Genomic DNA, 11,298 nt, shown 5'->3' with positions numbered 1-11,298 from the left:
CGTATCTTCTCAAATTTTCTTTACGGGTTCCAATATGCGCGCGGTTCCGATAAACTCTAATTTATTATTTTATCACAAAACACTCGCAACACCAAACACACATATTTGTTTATCGGTTTAGTAAAACATCCGAAATATTCACGTACCTGTCCAATGCGCGGTCTACCGAGAGCACTTTTCGTGGTGGAATCTAAAACGGAACGAACAAGGCACGAGATTAGGAACCATTCCGATACCTCTCTGTCGAGCAGGAGTACGTATCATTTGTTCTTGAAACTCACCACGGATCGTTGAGCATCAAACTGAGACTTCTCGAATTTCACTGCCCAGTCGTGGCATCGGTTGGCTGGCTCGCCATTGCCATCGGAAACTTCCTGCATGGCCGGGAGTGGCACTACCTGAAGGTTATAGTGTCGACAGTCATCGGTCAGCAGGGAACACTCCCGCCCGTCGTACCGAAGCACCGTTTCGAGCCATTCAAGTGGCACGGTCTGAACGCGGCTCTGGTACGCGACGGAAAACTGTTGGAGCAGCTTTCGACGGAACGCTGGGAGCTGCAGAGATGCGACGGCAGCTTCGAGGGGTGCAAACTGTGCCACCCGTTTCATCGCGGCGTAGTAGTTCCCACGCAGACAGTCCAACTGGACGGCTACGTGAAGCCTCAGGGCGGGATTGACCGTACGGTAGCGATCGATGGCCCACTGAGTGGCCTCGCGGCTACCGATGTTGAACGACAGATAAAGTCGCTCCATTTCGTACCGATTGTTGTCTGCTAACAGTGCGGTGTCCATTTCCTCGTAGCAACGGAGTACCTTTTTCAGACATTCCTGCAAATGCTGGCCGCATATTTTCGGGTCGAACTCCCGGATTGGCGCTTCGCAGAGACGGTAGGCACTGTAGCACAAGAAACGTACGATCGGCTCCAGGATAGGCAGTGCTTCGCTGGGCGGCAAGTTCTGTATGACCATTTCCTGCCGTACGGCACGCATTCGATCGAAGATGAACTCATACCGCTCGCAGTACGGACGGCGGCTGTCCGGGAGCACACTGTGGGAGTGGATGGATTGAAAAATTAAATAAAGTATAAAACGGGGCACTTTTGCACGCAGATCTGTACTAACAAAGTGAGCAGATAGTGCACCGTTTCCAGCAGGGTTCTTGGTGTCCGGATTTCCGAGGGTTTAGGTTGTCGCATGCCAGCCGCAGATCGTGTAAACTCTTTCACCATTCGGTACCGATCTGGAACGCCGGGTGGACCCGCATCGGGATCGGTTTCGAAAAAGTGCACCATGCGTTCACGAATTCGTCTGTAATTGAAATGGTGCAGCCACAGGGCCACATCGAAACAAAATGCTAGGACTCACTAGGGTTCAGTCTCACAAGCCATACTATACCAACAAGTCTATCTCAGCTCGGGGACACATATCGGAGCATGTTCCTTTCATAAATTGGTCCATAAATATAAATAATATTAATATATATATACAATATTATTAATTTTATTCTCGATTCCGTTCCGTTTTCGGCTTCACAACAAACCGGCTGTCAAACCGCCAAGCTCAGTAGAACACCGCGTTTGTATAACACTTCAGTCGTTGTATAACACTTCACCGAAAACCTTCTCCGTCACTTTTAAATTGACCGTTAAATTAAATAATTAATTTGTTTGTTAAATTGACCGTTTCAATTAAATCGTTTCGGTATAACTTACCATTTCCCAACAAATAATGTATTTATTTCATCGATAGTCAAATGTGTATGTTTCAAAATCAAACAACAAAAATGGCTATAAGTTTGTACACAACCGACCACAGACGCCGACTATTTTAGATTTGTGTTGGTGTCTGCGTAACCAGATTTGGCTAGTCTGCACACAGGGGCGGGATGAGCGCAAGGTTAATCACATCGCTTTCATCGCGCCGGGCCTGACCAGGAACCACTTAACTGACGCACTATCGTACGCCGTTGTCACTGTATTGGCTGTGGAACTTTACCCGTCCCGCGCAATGAGCAATGCCCTATCTAGACAACGACGTCACTTGGCTCGTCACTACTCGTTCCGGTAGCACGCGATAGGGAGCCCACGTTAAACGGGGCCACAGCGGCAAAACGAACGGACGCTTGCGAACCGCGTTCGGTCGATCGATTTAGAACCTATAAAACTAGAGTGTGTCGTGAACGAAAGCGTGTGTCCTAATGTCGCAAGTTAGTGTACGCCTGAGTGTTTGACCATTTTCAGCATCAGCTGAAGCGCGTTCATTACTTAGGAAAGTTTTTACCGCTAGAATTCGTAAAAGTACGACAGAACCACTAAAGAAAGGTATCGTGTGAACGGAGAACAAGCATCACTACTCATCACCAACCACACTCAGCAGGACGCTAATTTTATAATGCAAGCTATCGGATACAACGAGCAGTAAGTGATCGCGTAAGGTGAAAGGTGAAGGGATTGGGAAAAAGAGGTACCTGGCAGACATTTTGTGTTCTGCCACAATAAAATGGCGCAGGAAGCTTCTGGCTTTAATCATTCAGCGTCCGGGCAAAACAACGCAGCGCTGTGCGCGATCGCGATCGTCTTGAACGTCGCCTCAGATTGATTCTCTGCTACACTTTAATTTACCAGTCCAGACTCCAGAGTTGCTTATCGCTCTGTCACTCTATCTGGTGGTGGTACTGATGGTAGGTTTTTGTGACTCTAATCGTACCATACTCAAGAATGGCGCAGTGTAGGGTGACCGCCATGATCGTTGCCAAATTTAGCAAGCAGCACAAGGAGGATTTAGCAAGGAGTACGCGTGTATGACCTACTTCATACGGTAACCCTTTCTTAAGTAAAGTCATCTTCAGCACTGCTAGCCGTTACAGACTGATAGCCATCACAGACTAATGACGGGCTGATGACGATAAGCTGCTATCTTGTGTGATCTTATTCTACGCTCTTCTTGGAAAACGTGAGCCTCTTGAACATGAGCACGCTTTACGGTCCCAAGTGTCTCACGCTTAAACCGTAATCGTACAACTGAAGAGAGTCCACACTCCGATCGACCGTTATCTTCCCGAAAGACACGCCTCTTGCACTTTCTGGGTGACATCTTCGCACGGAGCACGGCCTTAGTCAGTTGCAGGTCGACCGCCAACAAACAATCACCGTGTTGCTGTAGAAGAAACTGCATTTCCGTGCACTACCAGCGAGACAATGATGTAAAGTTCAAACTTCCAGCCGCCCGCTTGATTAGTCGTTAACCTGGCATTGTTTTCGTGGTCCGCCCGTCGAGGCGGCTGTGTAATTAGTCCGTGGGGCCAACGCACTATGGCTGTGTGGCGTCTAGATTTCGGCACCTTATCAGCCGCCGGGCTAGAGTGATCCTATCTTGCGCACGCTTCCGTCTTCGGTGGTTGTAACGATCGAGTCTTTCCTGGTTTCAGATTTTTCGTCGACAACTACTCCACGCTGGGCGACGACGACGACGATGACCTTCGGCTAGGCTACGACTGGTCATCGGATGCAATGTCCATCCGGAGTGTCGGAAGGTAGGACGTCGGGACGTTGCGGGATGGCGTGTGCAACGTTTGATGGTCTTCCGTTGGCTGATGTTCGTTCGTTTCACTTTTCTCCTTGCAGCGATTCCAGTAGCTCCGACGACATGGACCTCAACGGTGAACGGCTATCGCTGGCGTACGAACGGCTGTCCCAGATTCCGCGCAAGGTAGCCGAAAAGTTTTCCCGCACTACGACAATACTCGACCTGAGTTACAATGAAATTAAGTAAGTGTCTGGGTTCTGCCTGGTGGCTTGCACTAATGTGGCACTGTGCTCTTCCCCAGAGACCTATCCTTTTTGGCGCACTTCCGCCAGCTCAACACACTGATCCTGGACAAGAATCCGCGGCCCGATGAGCGGACGCTACCACCGCTGCCGAACCTCGAGCTCCTGTGGCTGAACCACTGTGATATCGGCAATCTGCAAAACTGGATCTACCGCATCCGGGAATGCTGCCCGTCGCTGAAGTACCTATCGCTGATGGGTAACCCGAGCGCCACGTCCTCCTTCAACGGGAACTCGACGCTCGAGCACAACGACTACCGGTTGTTCGTGATCAGTATTCTGCCCCAGCTGCGCCACCTGGACGACGGCGAAGTGACCGTGGCCCAGCGGACGCAGGCCAAAAACTTCAAACACAGCTACAACCTCACCCAGGGCCAGTTCAACATCTTCGAGACGGCCGGGAGACGTGCGGCGGTCGTACCACCGTTTCCACCACCACAGACGACAACGGGCCACAAAAAAACCCGCAAGCGACTCCGGCACAGCTCCCTCGGGGACCACTAGAACACAACAGCGGAACTGTGCCACTGTGCAGACTGTGTAGCGCCCCGATGCTTTAAGAAGCGCGGTTTCGAAGATGATAAGCGAGACAGCAATAAGGTTTCTCTGTCCGTAATCAGTTAAGTTTTCTAATAAATAGACGCTTGCGGGACGCTCGAAGACGCGCGATCCTATCAGTACTGTTAACGCTCGCCTCGCGTACCTTTACCTCCCCCCTGAGGTCCTGAGGATCTTTTTTGATGTGTTCGCGCAGGTCATTACTCGGGCCACACGAACCGAAAGTTCTTCTGGTCTGAGAATGACGTCAATCGGATGATTGCTGAGTCTCCTGGCCTGACGCTGGCCTGATAGGACGCGTGACTTCTTCCACGGCAGTGATTTCTGTTGGGGTGCCAAAATCGATCGAATGTCGAATCCCATGTCTGTGGTCACCTTGCACCGATGAAACCGTATCTGCGGGTCTCCGGTGCATGCGGCGGCTGCATGCCGCGAATGCACGATTCCAGATGCAGTACCGATGGCACGCGCCATTGGGACGGGCGTCATCACCTTAGGTGCGCCCGGTCACGTGTAGCGCAAGACGTGTGCGAAGGACTAGTTCTGCGACTTGGCAGCGACAGACTGCGTGTTACTTCGGATGCGGTTTGATGCGAAATTATGCAACAGGCTCACGTGCCCTCCGTGGTGGATCGGTACCTTGTGGGGTACCTTGAGTGGCGTGTGCCCTTCGGTTGGTTAGAACCTGCTTCCAGGTCCAGGGACCGTGCTCGGTCAATCAGGGATTTCCAGACCAGATCGCGGGCCATCATTTAACGGTTGGGTGCGAAAGCAAACAGACGACCAAACAAATAGCTGACCGTCTGCGTCGATTGGGCGCAAATTGAAGGCATCTTTCTAATCACATTATTTACTGTAAAAATGATCGAGATCCTCCGCGTTATCTGGATCGAGATCCGAAATTACGCAGCAATTGCGGTCTTTCCGCCCATAACCTTTCGATTCGATATTCGCGAGCAAGCGAGCGCCTAATGAGTGCATCTAGTAACCATATGCATCTAGTAGTCACACACTGCCACAAGTCTAGTAGACTTTGGCCTTCGCCCAAACTGGGCTCTCGGGACCCTGTATAGCTCACACTCTCTCTCTATCTCTCTTGCTATTGGTTTTGCCCTGACGTTAGGCCCTTTGTTGCCTCTCTCGCCCGCCATACACGGTGTTGCAGGTGCAGTTACTATTTGCCCTCGAGGGCCGATGCACCAGCCAGCAATCGATCACGATCGTTAGTCACGATCACGATCGGGGTACAAATCGGTCCACCGGTGGCCGTGCTGAGAGAGCGTGATTCGCGGGCAGCTAGTGTGTAGTGGTGGCCCCCCCTTTATGGCCCCACTCATTCTCTCTCTCTGTCTCTCCCTCTCTGGGGGTAGGATTGGCAAACCCCCACGGGCGCGCACTAGTAGTTGTGTGCCAATACGCGCGCAACCCGCGGACCGCTCGACTCGATTTGGCGGACCTCAACTCAGTCAGCTAGTGGCGGTCAAGGGTTTCGGGTGTCTTCTTCTGCGAAGCTTTTACCGTGGCTCACCGGCGGGTTGGGCGTTGGGCTAGAAACCGCGCGCGTGTCAAGGCTTTTCAAGTGGCGGTGGTGTGGTCACCACACAAAAGCAGTAACCGGAGGGGCGTTGTTTGAAGAAGAGAAAAAAAACGGGGCACCAAATTGCAGTTAAGTGGCCCCGCCCGCGGTGCGTGCGTGTTTGGCAAATGCAAATAGTACCTGTGGGTTCCGCTGCAGTACGCCATAAACTGCAGGTCGCCAGCGTGATAAATTGAAGTGGCCGGCACCGGAAAAACCGGTTTTCCCCCCGAACCCGTTGTGCGGAGGAAAGTGGCCTTCTTGATAGAGTACGCAAACTGTCGTTACTTTCGTCGCGTCGGGGTCCGCCGATACATACGCAGAGAGTGACACAAAAGTGACGAACGAATTCCAGCGCAGACAGTACAGGAAAATACAGAGCGCCAAACAAATAGAGAGCCCCCCACAACGCAATACGGCTCCGAGTGTGTATATGTGTGATTGAATTTATGGGCGCGCGATAGCGTGGCGCGGTGCGTGACGTAAGTCGACACAACAACCCGTCCCCGTTCGGTGTATCATAGCGCGGCGGAACAGCTGCTGGTACCGTGGGCAGCTAATGAAATCCTCGCTCCCAATTCCAATACCACGCAAAAGTCCTCCCGGTGTTATATCAACAGAGATTTGGAGGATCGCGCGGAGCAGATCACCGGTCGACCAGCACTCAGCGGATCGCACGCTTTTGTGAAGTAAGTCGCGGTTATGAATCCATTGACACAACATGGACTCTCGATCCGAGGCCCATCCCACCAGATCGCTACGGACCACTTCCTCCTCAGGCATGTGGCGGGTGACCTTCTGGCTCTCGCTACAAGTGATAAGACCTCCCCGGGGCTGGGTGATTCGTCGGGTGGTCAGTTTTTTTTTATGCAACGCCTCGCGCGAGGGCGTACGCGTGTGCATTATTTATCAACCGATTGCTCGCTAATCGCAACATAAATAAACATCACCGGCCGTTGGATCACGCGGATCGCGCTGATATCATCGGGCGCGGACGGCAGCGTTTCTCCAGCGCACATCTTGGCCCGGGGGTTCCACCACTCTTATCGCAACCCCCCGACTAGTTGGAAAACGCGTGACAGCTGCGCGCTGCGATCGTCCGGACCGTGACATGTGACTGGCGCGCCGCCTTAATGGATTCCGCCTGTGTCGAGTGTTCGAAATCACGTTTAATGCACTCCCTGCCTAGAGGATGCACCGTCTGCGGCGTAATTTGAACCGGTCCGCGCTTCGAGCGCTCATTTTGGGTCAGACGCAACACTACGCAAAATTTAATCCAGGACCGTCCGTCCGTCTTAAGCAAACACAAAAGGTACCTGAGGGCGTTCCGGGCGGCCTGGTAAATTGAACTCAATTACCATTTGGCGGGAACTGGTTCCGCGTGTAGCGCGTGTCGATGACTTTACCCGGTGACCTCCAGCCAGAGGGAGAGAGCTAGGAACCGGGGGCCGGAGTGATTTGCGAACCAATCGGTGTGGTTCGCATGTCAATTTTGGGGTGTCGAAATTCCTCGGCCTTCCATGACCCTGACCTGCCCTAATAACAACACGGCACGGCACGGCACCGTTGCCACGCTGGCAGGACCCCGTGCGCTGTCCGTGTGATTAGAGCAAAACTTTCCCCGAGGATGGTTTTATCGCCGTCTAGCAAAGCGCTGGGGTTGATAAGTTGAACGGTTCGTGACGTTTCCGTGACGATGCACATAAAGGCGCGCACTCGAATATCGAGATCGGGCCCGCTGGGAAGTTCAAACATTGCGCGAGCGAAGAGGTTCGCGAAATTGTTTTATTGATTGGTTCTATTTGGGTTACCGGCCCCTTTGCTGCCTTTAAAAGCTAAGCTTGTCAAGCAGCTCCTCGAGCTCTTTCTGATGGACACAATTAGAACTAGGGGTGGTGGTGCACAGTAAGCGATGGCGCGGGTCGAGATTCCAACGCCGTCAAGATTGCTGACGTTCGCCTTTTGTGATGGAGCGATACTTAGTGGAGGAAATTGTTTCAACCGAATGAGTACTAGAGAAACAATTTGTTCCTTTTATTACACCTCTTGAGGGTAGGAAGTTGGATCCATCAGTCCATCAGGTGTCTGAGCCTTGTTAAAGTGCTGTGGGTAAAGGTTGCTTTGATTGTGCATTTGACGCTGCACCTCCTTAAATCCGCGTTGTGAATGGGTGGTTGCTGTCAGATATGCTGTCAAATGTTGATATCTTGAAAAATTTTTTCCGTTAATAACATAGAGTTTCGTTCCATAAAAAAGACGCTAAGGGCGTTTTCCCGTACCGGGAATCGAACCCGGGCCTTCCGGGTGAGAGCCGGATATCCTAGCCACTAGACAATACGGGATGGTTACCTATTGCACCGCTCGATGCATTCCCCTCAGAGTATCTGCGTGTTATATAAACGAACAATATTGTTTTGGTCTAGAGAAGATGAGGAAAAGCGGCGCCAACTGATCGGCAACCCAAGACAAGACGTGGAAGCAGACGCAGCCCCACCCGGTTCACTAAATATAGCACTACACCGGGTGATATTGATAAGCGAAACGAACAGAGTGGGTTTTGGGATAACAGACCGCGCGTTTTGGAGGCAAACTACGCAGTACTTCTCCCGCAAACAACTTCCGCCGTCTCACGACCATAACCTCTATCTCTCGTGCCCCCGGCTAACAGGGTGGTGACCATGGGGCCATGTAATGTTTTTGCATCTAAATTAAGACATTGTTATACAGGAAGCATCAGCACCGCCCCGACTGTCTTTCATATCTTGATGGACGGATGGAAAGGGACCCAGTTTTTTTTGTGCGGGACCAAATGGCGACATACAGCTTCAACTGCAACGAAAGCAACGAGAGAGAGAGAGAGTGGCGCGAAACCGGCGCACCAGGGTGTATTTAAGAATCATTATTCGAACCGTTACCGAAACTGTTTCAAACAACCGTAATCGATTCACTTTCGCCCGCGGAATTTGTGATGGTGCTTTTGGCGTCATGGCATCTGCGAAGATGCCATAAATCAACGTGGATGAGGTATTTAATCCTCTCTCGCTGTAAACACATTTACGCTGCCGTCCGATAAGTACCTTCTGTGGCGTAAGCTTTCAAACATTTTATTCGCAACGTGGAGCGCCACGTCTGAGCCCTAGTACTAGAGCCATTCCAGTCACACAGCTGGTAGTAATGTAAACACACACGGTCGCCATGTAGAAGGCGTAGTATATCTTTCTTCTGGTGGCCAATGCCAGCAAAACAACAACTCGAGTGGCGGCGCATTCTCGGGTGCGCGTTTCGGACAGTGGATCACCTCAATGATGGGCATTCTTTAAAAAGTTGTGTGTACGCGAAAACAGAGGATAAACTCTTGCCTGGCCGGGTGCGTCACAGAGGCCGTCGCGGTTGATTTGGCAAGGTCTTTCGTCTTTCATCGCCACCCTTGCCCGGGGGGTGTCCTGGCGATAGCGCCAACTGACCCACAACACGACCGGCCGCTCTTTGTGCGATGCGCAGTTTTTAATGTGTTTTCGTTTGTTTTGATGATTTTTCATTACAGACCGGAGGCCTAACCAGGCCGCACTTCCAGCAGCGGGGTCTCCATCGTCGTCGACGACTCCACTCCAAATCACTTGCTCGCCATTATCGAGAAATTGCAATTTAAGCCACTCTCTCTGTGTGCGCGTCCAACGCTGGACTCCTCCCGCTTTGTGAACTGATAAAGCGAGCCATCGATTCAACCCGGTGTATCGAGGAATCGAAGCCACTACTGGACGGAGTTGGGGGGGAGGAATTGGCTCTGTTACGTGCAAAGGTCGGCAACGGTTCTCTGGGGAACCGACGTCACACCGGAATCGATAACACACCGATTTCACAACTGCGGAACTGCTGTAGTCGGACCTAGGAGAAGGTGGATATAGCGGGCAGCAATCGGTGTGTAAGCAGCGTATGGACAGCATGACTATATCAGGTAACCGTTCGGACACAGACACGGATATTCCAACGGAGTGCGTAAGATACTGACACTTCCGGTTTTCGCCTTCCCCCAACAGCGATCCCTCCTCCGGAGCCGGTCTGGAGCCTGGACCGACGGGACTCGGGCCACCTGTTCTGGCGCCGGGAGTCGTCGAAGGTGAAGTTCCGGTACGACGTGGAGGTGCTCGAGTTCACCAAGGATCCGTACGAAGACCAGCTGCTCATCACGGACAGTGAGCTGAACCGAGCGAAACAGGACCAGGCCGGTGCCCTCTCGAACATGATCGTGGTGTGCGCAACGTGTGTGGCCGCCATCGCCGTCACGGTTGTGCTGCCCTGGTTTCTGATAGGATCGGCATAAAGCACACACGTCGCAGGCGCTGGTTGTGAAATAATGCTAATCAGAAGTCACCCAGAGTAGCAGCGGTTGGGTAACGCAAATGTGATAGCTGTCCCTACGGTCTTCGGCCCCTCCCAAGAGAGAGAGGCACAGTTTAGGGACTCATTGTTTTTTTTCTCCAAACCCAATTTTTCACTAGCTTTTAAGGACACATCGTAGAGGGAGAGAGTTTTGTTATGTTTTGTGCAACATACGAAGCTACTTTTGGCTCTACACTGTATTGTACATAGGAATGTTAGGTGTTCTGGGGGCTTCCGATTCACTGCACGATTTCCGTGATCCGTTACGTGATAAGAGAGTAAAAAAGGGCACCACAACCGTTCGGTCTGAAGTCCTTCCGTGTAAAGCTAATTCTAAAGGTTAATGAAATGCACAGAATGGTGCGCGAACAGCAAATGTATTAAACCAGCTAAACATATCGTAATACGTATAGGAGCATGTTTGTAAGCAGTTAAGCCAACGCCAACGAGGGACCGCCGACTGGCTGGTGTCGGGATGGATCGGGGTTATTATGAGCCACGGTGTGAATTGTATCGACAATAAAAATGACCAAATTTAATTAACGTTACCTGTAGATTCTCGTTTCGACGATGCTCCATTGATTGGTGTAATGTTTTGCACTGACAGTAGGATGACACAATCTTATATGAAGGATCAAAGTGCCCTTTGCATGAAGTGCAACGAGGGAAACGAATTTTAGGAATTGTTTTCAAAGGGAACAACCACAAACCGTTATTTGAAAAGGTAAGCGTAATTTCTTTACCAAAACATTCGTGCGGGCTTTAGGTGGATCGGTTTGACAGAACCAAAGCTTCCGTACGGCGAAGCTTTTCCTTACGCTTTGGCAACGCGCATGCTGCAGCCTACATTTAGGGGCCACGGGGAATCGAATATCGGGAAACGCGAGACTCGATTTTGTTACACTTTTTCCGGCCGGTCGAAGGGTTGGAATCCCCTAATGACTTATTGCGCCACGAG

At 51.4% G+C, this 11,298-nt stretch overlaps 3 protein-coding genes and 1 non-coding gene across 7 annotated transcripts; 2 read left to right on the top strand and 2 right to left on the bottom strand.

Moving 5' to 3' along the window:
- Positions 1-80: 80 nt before the first annotated feature.
- LOC131216784 (SAC3 domain-containing protein 1-like) lies at positions 81-1,526 on the bottom strand. Of its 3 annotated transcripts, none has more exons than XM_058211361.1 (4): positions 1,399-1,526; positions 1,122-1,353; positions 282-1,047; positions 81-190 (listed from the first exon to the last, which is right to left on the bottom strand). In XM_058211361.1, the coding sequence occupies exons 2-4, from the start codon at positions 1,289-1,291 to the stop codon at positions 110-112; spliced, it is 1,017 nt and encodes a 338-aa protein (XP_058067344.1). In that variant the 5' UTR covers positions 1,292-1,353; positions 1,399-1,526; the 3' UTR covers positions 81-109. The 3 variants fall into 3 exon arrangements, with proteins under 3 accessions (XP_058067344.1, XP_058067343.1, XP_058067342.1); XM_058211360.1 differs by having other exon boundaries at positions 1,122-1,307; positions 1,395-1,525; XM_058211359.1 differs by having other exon boundaries at positions 1,122-1,307; positions 1,399-1,477.
- Positions 1,527-1,976: 450 nt separating this feature from the next.
- LOC131214870 (leucine-rich melanocyte differentiation-associated protein-like) lies at positions 1,977-4,507 on the top strand. Of its 2 annotated transcripts, none has more exons than XM_058209199.1 (4): positions 1,977-2,416; positions 3,427-3,531; positions 3,623-3,766; positions 3,826-4,507. In XM_058209199.1, the coding sequence occupies exons 1-4, from the start codon at positions 2,391-2,393 to the stop codon at positions 4,328-4,330; spliced, it is 780 nt and encodes a 259-aa protein (XP_058065182.1). In that variant the 5' UTR covers positions 1,977-2,390; the 3' UTR covers positions 4,331-4,507. The 2 variants fall into 2 exon arrangements, with proteins under 2 accessions (XP_058065182.1, XP_058065183.1); XM_058209200.1 differs by lacking the exon at positions 1,977-2,416 and adding an exon at positions 3,131-3,201.
- Positions 4,508-5,873: 1,366 nt separating this feature from the next.
- On the top strand, positions 5,874-10,873 carry LOC131214875 (uncharacterized). The gene is made up of 3 exons (XM_058209206.1): positions 5,874-6,649; positions 9,505-9,915; positions 9,998-10,873. Exons 2-3 carry the CDS (start codon positions 9,894-9,896, stop codon positions 10,279-10,281), a joined length of 306 nt encoding a protein of 101 aa, XP_058065189.1. The 5' UTR covers positions 5,874-6,649; positions 9,505-9,893; the 3' UTR covers positions 10,282-10,873.
- Positions 8,231-8,302, bottom strand: Trnae-cuc (transfer RNA glutamic acid (anticodon CUC)). Its single transcript has one exon. It is a non-coding gene; the product is annotated as a tRNA-Glu (tRNA).
- Positions 10,874-11,298: the final 425 nt, after the last annotated feature.

Source organism: Anopheles bellator, chromosome 1 (assembly GCF_943735745.2).
Source record: "Anopheles bellator chromosome 1, idAnoBellAS_SP24_06.2, whole genome shotgun sequence".
NCBI lineage: Eukaryota > Metazoa > Arthropoda > Insecta > Diptera > Culicidae > Anopheles > Anopheles bellator.
This window is presented reverse-complemented; position numbering and strand designations above follow the sequence as displayed.

What these genes read in the sequence shown, in the direction of transcription:
- LOC131216784 (XM_058211359.1), bottom strand. Translation starts at nt 1,457, where the DNA reads ATGGACCAATTTATGAAAGGAACATGCTCCGATATGTGTCCCCGAGCT. An exon ending in CCCCGAGCTGAGATAGACTT is followed by an intron (nt 1,308 to 1,398) that starts GTTGGTATAGTA and finishes TTTCAATTACAG; the next exon opens with ACGAATTCGTGAACGCATGG. An exon ending in TTGATGCTCAACGATCCGTG is followed by an intron (nt 191 to 281) that starts GTGAGTTTCAAG and finishes GTTCCGTTTTAG; the next exon opens with ATTCCACCACGAAAAGTGCT.
- LOC131214870 (XM_058209199.1), top strand. Translation starts at nt 2,391, where the DNA reads ATGCAAGCTATCGGATACAACGAGCA. An exon ending in TCCATCCGGAGTGTCGGAAG is followed by an intron (nt 3,532 to 3,622) that starts GTAGGACGTCGG and finishes TTCTCCTTGCAG; the next exon opens with CGATTCCAGTAGCTCCGACG. An exon ending in CTGAGTTACAATGAAATTAA is followed by an intron (nt 3,767 to 3,825) that starts GTAAGTGTCTGG and finishes GCTCTTCCCCAG; the next exon opens with AGACCTATCCTTTTTGGCGC.
- LOC131214875 (XM_058209206.1), top strand. Translation starts at nt 9,894, where the DNA reads ATGGACAGCATGACTATATCAG. An exon ending in GGACAGCATGACTATATCAG is followed by an intron (nt 9,916 to 9,997) that starts GTAACCGTTCGG and finishes TTCCCCCAACAG; the next exon opens with CGATCCCTCCTCCGGAGCCG.